Source organism: Bombina bombina, chromosome 1, assembly GCF_027579735.1.
Source record: "Bombina bombina isolate aBomBom1 chromosome 1, aBomBom1.pri, whole genome shotgun sequence".
NCBI classification, from domain to species: Eukaryota; Metazoa; Chordata; class Amphibia; order Anura; family Bombinatoridae; genus Bombina; species Bombina bombina.
The window spans coordinates 1,494,548,512-1,494,557,303 of record NC_069499.1 but is presented as its reverse complement, the minus strand read 5'-3'; the positions used below and the strand labels follow the sequence as shown (position 1 = coordinate 1,494,557,303).

Genomic DNA, 8,792 nt, shown 5'->3' with positions numbered 1-8,792 from the left:
CAGCGTGGAGGATCCTCTTCATACAGTCACCGCCGTACACTGAAGCTTGAATGCAAGGTACCCTATTGGCTGATTTTCAAATCAGCCAATAGGATGAGAGCTACTGAAATCCCATTGCACTTTGTATTTGCTTCATTGTAAACTAAAACTGTCAGTTTTAGAAAGTGGGAGGGACAGGAGAGTTCCCTGGGCAGAACAGTGGAGTTCCCAGGGTAATACTGAAGCACTCTTGCAAGTCTTGTAAGCATTTTAAAAAATCTGGTCTCACTGAATATTCTTGCCAGCTGTATACAGGTGACGTTTGCTCAAAATTCACAATACACTTATTTTGACTAACAGAAAATATACTAAAATAAAGACAAAATCAGGTTAAATTGTAGTGAAAACATTTCAGTTTAATTTGTAAGTGATGCAAACTGAGGTTTTATATCAGCCCTGGATGTTGTCCAGTTACCTCCTCTCTCCCATGTGAAATTTTGTATCCTAGAGAGCCTCATTACTTTCTATGGAAGGCATCACTCATCTTTCTGGGACTTCCAGGTTCCTCCCATTTTCTTAGAACATTTAGCGAGTCTAGCCACTGTGAAGTCTGCACTATAAACTCTTTTCAAACTTGAGAATGTTTGATTATCTGGCCCATAAAAAGTAATGAAGCTCCCTGGAAAACTGAAGCTGACAGTTTTTCAGTTTTAATTCAAATAGAAGAAATGCAAAGTGCAGTATAATTTTTAAAAGAAACACATAAATATGCAAAGTATAAGACAAATTTGTTAAAGTTACAGAGAAACTGTGAAGGCATAATCAGAATTTGTAAATGCACTGCTATATAAACAAAATAGAATACAAAATTAAAAGTGCAAAGTTTAAATGTAATAAAAGTTAGTTTGAAGTGTAAAGTGATATAAAACAGAAAGCACAAAGTGTAAATGCAGCAGAACTTTCATGTCATTCAGTGCTATATTGCACTAGGCTTGTCTCTTCTTCACATACAGAAATTAAGGGAACGCTTGTAGAAGTATAGCAAAATCTGCCTTTTGAAAATTTCACTAGGGATCCAGCAGCGCTGGAGGATCATTTTAGATCATCACCTGAGCGGAGGGGTTTGGAACATCAGACCCTAGCAGGCCCATCTATCAAAGCGTCAAATATGTTGCATTCGCGGGCGTCTATACGCTCGCTAAACTTCGGCAAACATCGCGGCTGCGAATCTTAATACGATCCTCAAATTTATGAAGAAAAAGGTTAAAAACACGCGCGTCAAGTACGGCGCGATTAGCATCGTACTGGTTTAGCGAATTTGTTGATAAATTTTGGTGTTTTAGGTCGCGAATTACCAGTTTCTAAATTTTGATGACTATTTGTTATATGAAGCATTATTTTACTCTAATTATTTCAACTCTATACCTGACATCTGCACATATCTTATTTAATATAATCAGATATATCTATCTATATATATATAGATATATATATATATATATAGATATATCTCTATATATATCTATATATATATATCTATATCTATAAATATATATATATATATAGATATATATATATAGATATATATATAGATATATAGATATATAGATATCGATATATAAATACAGATATAGTTAAAGATAGATATATAGATAAAAGTATATATATATAATGAGAGAGAGAGAGAGAGAGATAGACACTGTGGCCCCTATTTATCAAAGGTGTTGCGGACCTGATCCGACAATGCTGATCAGGTCTGCAACACCTCACTAAATGCGGAGAGTAATACGCTCTCCGCATTTAACATTGCACCAGCAGCTCACAAGAGCTGCTGGTGCAACGCCACCCCCTGCTGAATGGCGGCCAATTGGCCACCAGCAGGGGGGTGTCAATCAACCCAATTGTACTTGATCGGGTTGATTTACGGCAATTCCTGTCCGCCTGCTCAGAGCAGACGGACAGGGTTATGGAGCAGCGGTCTTTAGACCGCTGCTTCATAACTAGTGTTTCTGGCGAGTCTGAAGACTTGCCAGAAACGGGCCCACAAGCTCTGTTCGGAGCTTGATAAATGGGCCCCTGTATGTCTGTTTGTGTGTATATATATATATTTATATACCTGTTATGTCCAATTACTAAATTGTTTGATATGTTCATCAACATTGTAATATTTTTAATAAATCAACATTGTTCTTCATATCTCATTATGTATTCATATGAATCATTTTTGATTGATGAAATATATTATCGATTGTATCAATAATATATTAAAAACATGTAATGTGAATTATTACTCAATTGAGTTTTATATTTAAAAAAAATGTCATTTCATATGTTAAAGGGACATCAAACTGATATATGTAATTTCATTTTGCCGATAGACAAAACCTTTTCAAGCAGCATTAATCATTTTCACTTCTATTATCCCTCAGATATTTTTATTTTATAAAATAACAATGCACATGTGCAAGCCAATCACATAAGGCATCCATATGTAGACATAATTGAGCAGCTATATGGTTTTGAAAAATATGTTTGACATCAAAGGATAGATATAAATTTATAACCAAATAATAATCTACCACATTGCATGCTATTTATAGATGATTAAACATATATTTTATGTTCATGTCCCTTTAAGATAATCCTTAAAATAATGGAGTGACACATGATATTATAAATATAAATTTTTAATTATTCATAAAATGATTGTTGTAAAACAAAGAAAAATATATACAATGAATTTCTTAAAGATTTTGAAGTGAATGCTCTAGTACTCTTGCAGCCTCTACAAAATTTCGCAGTGCCTGACGAAGGTCCCTGAATTGTGTAACTGAGGGCTCTGTTTGTGTCCCTATTTCAACCGCTGTAATAAAAACACAAAATTAGTTTTGTTACAACAATTCACTTTCCAGATATAAGTAAAAAAACATCATATGAAATCTTCCTACTTTCTTTTTTTTCCACCTCATCCTCTGCTGTGGCTGCATATTCAGTGCCACTGTCTGTTTCAGCTGTCCGAGAATCGCAAAAAATATATTGTTATTGATCTTGAATATGCGTCAAGGGGCCTACATTATACTCCACATTGTTTACAAAATATACAATATAGGGTCTACAAATTCAAAATAAATATAGCAGTGAAATAATATATGATAAATGCTTATGCTTACATTCACTTTCCGCCTCCTCCTCTTGTCTCTCCTCCGGACTTAGGGCTGATGTAGCATATGCATCACTGTCATCTGTTGGAGAAGAAACACAACCCCCCCCAGAAAAATCATTGTTATGGATGCAGAATTGTTGTCAAGGCCTAGATTATCCCCCACATTGTTCTAGAAAGCAAAAAGATACAAGTGTTTGCAGATTATTTCCAAATCAATGTGGAATTTTAACAAAAGAGAACATGATAGATTCCTACCTTCATTTTCAGGCTCATCTTCCTCCTCTGCCGTCACCAGTGTAGGACATGCTTCTGAGGAAATCTCCTCCTCGGATGATGAGGATGATTCATCACTTTCATCTGTTGGAGAAGAAACACAACCCCCCCTGAAAAATCATTGTTATGGATGCAGAATTGTTGTCAAGGCCTAGATTATCCCCCACATTGTTCTAGAAAGCAAAAAGATACAAGTGTCTGCAGATTATTTCCAAATCAATGTGGAATTTTAACAAAAGAGAACATGATAGATTCCTACCTTCATTTTCAGGCTCATCTTCCTCCTCTGCCGTCACCAGTGTAGGACATGCTTCTGGGGAAATCTCCTCCTCGGATGATGAGGATGATTCATCACTTTCATCTGTCCGAGAAGAAACACAAACACAAATGATTATTTGGTAGATGAATATGTTTAAAGTTATATGTTATGACCATCATTGCTGTTAGATGGTTGTGACAACCTCATGCTTTTAAAAAAGAAATATTACATATTAGCTATTCCATTCCGTTACCTGCTAAGACCTGCAATAACCACAAAGGTCACAGATGCACTTCAGCAGATAATGGGATACAGCATATTGTAACAATGTCTTGTCCTCCCTTATCACCTTTTGATGCTTAGCACTGTTCCAGTTTCTCGTGTGTAATGCTTTTCACACCAAATATTTAAGCAGTTAATTTAGCAAATCTTTTGAATTAGCAATGCCTATAAGCATTAATCATTGCGTGTGCCCTGTCTTCTCTACAGAATCATTCACATTATCAGTCACTGTACTATATGCTTGATTTTAGATAGAGGACAGTACAGATGTGATGCACATCCAAATTTTGATTCCCTATGCAAATAACGTGTGTGCCTAGGCCATAATACATCCCTGAGGAATCAGCATTACGAAATTTAAAATATTTTGATATCTCATTTTAATGTAAATAATGAGATCTTGTAACATTACCTTCATTTTCACTCATAGCTGAGGATGTCTGGGAGTCCTCATCACCCTGAGGTTGGAGCAAAGTCAGTGGCAGTGGTGGTGATGACCTGTTGCTCACTGGGCTGCTGTGGGATACCGGCAGCAGATACCTAGGTATCCTCTCCCTTGGCCTTGATAGGTCTGCAATTATAAAGTATTCATGTCCACATTACAACTATTCACTTTATACTACTATGTCTAATGCTCATGCAGCTTCCAAAATTGGACATTGTACACTCCAGATTAAATTAATAATAACAACACATATATCATATATCATATATCTATATATTATACTATATTTTCTGAATATTTATCATAAGTAAATGATTGTTTACCATTTATGCTTTCAACTATTTAAAGGTACAGTCTATGCACAAAAATAAATTCATGATTCAGATAGAGCATCTTTTTTTAAACAATTCTACAAATTACTATTATTTTATTTGGCTATTGGTATTCTTAGTTTAAATGTATTTCATATAGATAACACTGTGCTTGTGGAGATAAAGTTATCTGGTAGCAGGCACTGATTGGCTAAACTAAGTCTGTCAAAAGAAATAAAATAAAGGGGCATTTTGCAGAGGCCTAGATACAAGATAATGACAGAGGTTAAAAGTATATTATAGTAACTGTGTTGGTTATGCAAAACTGGGGAATGGCTAATAAAGGTATTCTCTAAATCTTTTAAAACAATAATAATTCTGATGTAGACTATCCCTTTAACAGTCAACATTTTACATGCTTTATTTTGGTGCGTCATATGTTTCGACAGAGATTAAACAGAAAACAAAAAAATAAAAACTTACATCTCCGAATGAGCGACCTCATGGCCGTATAGCGTTCTGGCTCTCTGCGTCTCAGGTCACTGAATCGTCTCAGACACTGTCGTCGCCTCCTATGTATACCTGAAACGCGTCTCATCCTGCGCATCATCTCATATATTATTTCATCCCGTCTCTCGTGCCTAATACCGCGCACACCACCGATTCTCCTCGGGAAATACCTGTTCATTCCGTAAACAAGTATAATAAGCTCCCCATCTGTGAAAATTGGTGTTCTCGACATACTTGTAAACTCACGGAAACAAAAATAACTTTTTTTTAAGGCGACAATAAATATACTAGGTATACAGCTGTATCATTGGTTATTGAAAATATAAATTTTAGTTTCGCTTATTGATTGGAGGGACATCTGAATAATATTGTATGCAACAGCGAATCACTAAACATGATGAGCGTCATCTAAATATTAATTTTAAATGCGTCACCAATGTACGTTTTAAAAACCAATAGAAAATTATATTATCTGCGTCACAAACAAAAACAGAAATAGCGCATGAAAAACCTTATGGCCCCATAGGCCTGTTGATTAAAAAAAAACATCTTGTAAATTATATGATTAATGTTATTAATAGTGAACAAAATGAGAAATATCAAAAAAATACATACCTATGGGGTGTTGAAATCAGAGATCCTCCAATTTATTCGACATAAAAATGGAGACACGAATGGCGCACAAAGTATATGGATTTATATAAACTTTTGGATGATTGTTGATTGATTACATTGCTTGCAATAGCATACTGATTGGCTGATTTAAATGATCACCTGGTTCATCGATTCCCAATAAATATCAAGAGAAAAGTCAATTGAATGTGTATGGTTCAGGAGATAGAATTGTCTGTTAACCATTACCTTTCAATTTGGCATAGACAATGGCATCTGCAGGGTCTGGAAAAACAAAATCAGGACGCAATATCCAATTCAATTTCCAGCAGAACCAGATTCTTGTTACTATGGTGCTGGAAAATTACGATTTTTTATTTGGTGCTAAAGCACAAAAAACAACTACCTCCAGGAAAAACGAAATATGGCGCTCAATATCAGAAAATGTATCTGCTGAGGGGAACAATGTTAAAACTGTAGATAATTGCAAAAAAAGATTCTCGGATATTAAGAGAATCTTGAAGGCAAAGATGGCCAGAGAAAAAAAGACAGCACGTCAGACAGGTGGTGGGAAGCCATATGTTGCAGAACTCTCAACATATGAAACTTTGTTAATGGAGAAATTGGGAGAAAATATGCTTCAGGGTCTAGAAGATTTTGACCACGACACTGACGCCTTAGCCGCACAAGGTACATTTATATATTTCAACGGCGTCATTTCTGACGCCGAATTTTAAAAAATGTTAATGGTATAAATGTTTAATATTGGATTTCAATTATATTAATACTTAATATTGATTTTAAACCTTAATCTATTACAGCATCTACTAGTAGAGCTTCTACTGTTGCTACACAGCCGTTACCTGTGGTTGATACTGGGCTGATTGATACAGACTCCAGCCACAGTTTTTCTTCAGCTACAACACAGCCAGACATAATGTGCAGCACCCCTGACCCAGGTGTTGGACAAACAACAGGTATGTAAGTTAATGTTAACTGTTGTTTAATGTAAATCTGTAATTGTTAACTGTTTAAAGTAAATGTGTAATTGTTAATATTCAAGTTTAAATTATAATGCCATTTTTTATAATTGTAGTGGAAGTCAGAAGGGCTATGGGGCCAGCTCCTACCTCTTCCATCTCCTCCTCCTCCTCCTCAGGTAATACAATTAATGCAACACCTGAATGTTGTAAGTGTGAAAACTTAAACAGACACTGAATGCCATAATCATTAATTTGTGTGACCCTATGAAATCACAGTAAATATTTATTATTTTACTTTTTATTTAAAGATTGTAAGATAGCATATTGGATTTCATTCCAGAGTTTTATAAAACAAGTAAACAATATCAAAATTAAAATACTTTATCTTGTGATGCTGCATGTAATATAAAGGGTTAATAAGTATTAGGGCACATTGAAATTTTGTCAAATATAACTGTTGAAAATAAAAGGGGCGTTCAACCATTTATATGTGAAATCATTCTAAATTTATGTATTACCCAAAAATAATTTATATTTTTGATTGCTCAACATTATATTGCTACATGCATGTGATGCATATCTAGAAATTATTTCCACAGCATATTAAACACTGCATCTCTTCAGAGCAAAAGAGGTGATTGTATCCTGTGAACTATTACATTTATTAATTAGAAGATTGTAGAAGCACCTCAGGCTCAGGCAATGAATGTTGTTGAAAATGCTGATGAAAAGTGCTTATTTAAAGGAACAGTCTACAAAACAATAGTTATTGTTTGAAAAGATAGATAATCCCTTTATTACCCATTCACCAGTTTTGCATAACAAACAAAGTTATATTAAAGGGACAGTCAAGTCCCAAACAAACTTTCAACAACTTTACAATTAACATTTAGCAAGAGATTTGCTTTGTTCTCTTGGTATTCTATTTGAAAGCAAACCTAGGAAGGATCATATGATTTTTATGCCCTTCAAGTCCGCCTATATTTTATTTACTTTTCAGAGCAGGGGAGTGCTAGCTCATGTAGGCCATATAGATAGCATTGTGATTACGCTCGTGGCTAGTGGCAGACACTGCACTAATTGGCTAAAATACAAGTTAATAGATAATAACAAAGTCATGTGATTAGGGGAGGTTAAAAGATGCTTAGATACCATTTAGTCACAAAAGTAAAAAGTGTATTAATATAACAGTGCTGCTTTTGCAAAAGTGGGAAATGGATAATAAAGCTATTTTCTCTCTTTTTAAAAAAAAAAAAATGCTGGTGTTGACTGTGCCTTTAATATACTTTTTACCTCTGTGATTACCTTGTATCTAGGAACCTTCTTCCAGTCCCCTGATCACCTGAATTTTATGATTAAATTTGAATCAAATTTCAAATTTAATTGTAAATCCAATCTGAATAATGAAAGCATAATTTAGACAAGACTGTGCCTTTCAATACAATTAATTTAAAATCCCTTACTTTGTATTCAAAGCATAGTTGTTAATAGTTGTATATAAACGTTTTTGGGTTTATATTACTGCATGAAATACATCCATATGCTTTCCTATTTTGTATGTAATATTCTTTTAAAGGGACAGTAAATTATGAAAGCTAAAGAAATTAAAATAGAGCATGTAATGTTATAAACATTTCCATTTTAATTTTATTACCAATTCTGCTTTGTTCTCTTGATGTACTTATTTAAAAGATAAACATTCATTTGAACTGTGTTGGTTATGCAAAACCGAATGTTTAATAAAGGGATTATGTATTTTTTTTTTTTTTTAAAAAAACATTGTTGGATGTCCCTTTAAAGGTGCATGTAATACAAACATTTTTATAGCATTTTTGCAATGCAGATTAAAATGTACAAAACCATGAAAAGTTCATTATATGACTGTTTTATTGAGGGCATATGTATTTTTCCATTAAATAATAATGTACATGTGTGATCTAGCTGCACGAGGCATATTATTTTTTAAATTTAATAT

The 8,792-nt window shown here is 34.1% G+C and overlaps 1 protein-coding gene across 1 annotated transcript; it reads right to left on the bottom strand.

Annotated features, from left to right (window-relative positions):
• Positions 1-2,650: 2,650 nt before the first annotated feature.
• LOC128643558 (uncharacterized) lies at positions 2,651-5,483 on the bottom strand. Its single transcript, XM_053696400.1, has 6 exons — positions 5,196-5,483; positions 4,369-4,527; positions 3,675-3,776; positions 3,150-3,221; positions 2,928-2,990; positions 2,651-2,842 (listed from the first exon to the last, which is right to left on the bottom strand). Exons 1-6 carry the CDS (start codon positions 5,452-5,454, stop codon positions 2,724-2,726), a joined length of 774 nt encoding a protein of 257 aa, XP_053552375.1. The 5' UTR covers positions 5,455-5,483; the 3' UTR covers positions 2,651-2,723.
• Positions 5,484-8,792: the final 3,309 nt, after the last annotated feature.

Excerpts from the sequence above, each read along its gene's own strand:
- LOC128643558 (XM_053696400.1), bottom strand. The coding sequence starts at position 5,454 with ATGTCGAGAACACCAATTTTCACAGATGGGGAGCTTATTATACTTGTT. Across the intron at positions 3,777-4,368 it reads AGCTATGAGTGAAAATGAAG|ATGAAAGTGATGAATCATCC; the intron begins GTAATGTTACAA and ends CTTCTCGGACAG. Across the intron at positions 2,843-2,927 it reads TGAGGTGGAAAAAAAAGAAA|CGGTTGAAATAGGGACACAA; the intron begins GTAGGAAGATTT and ends TTTTTATTACAG.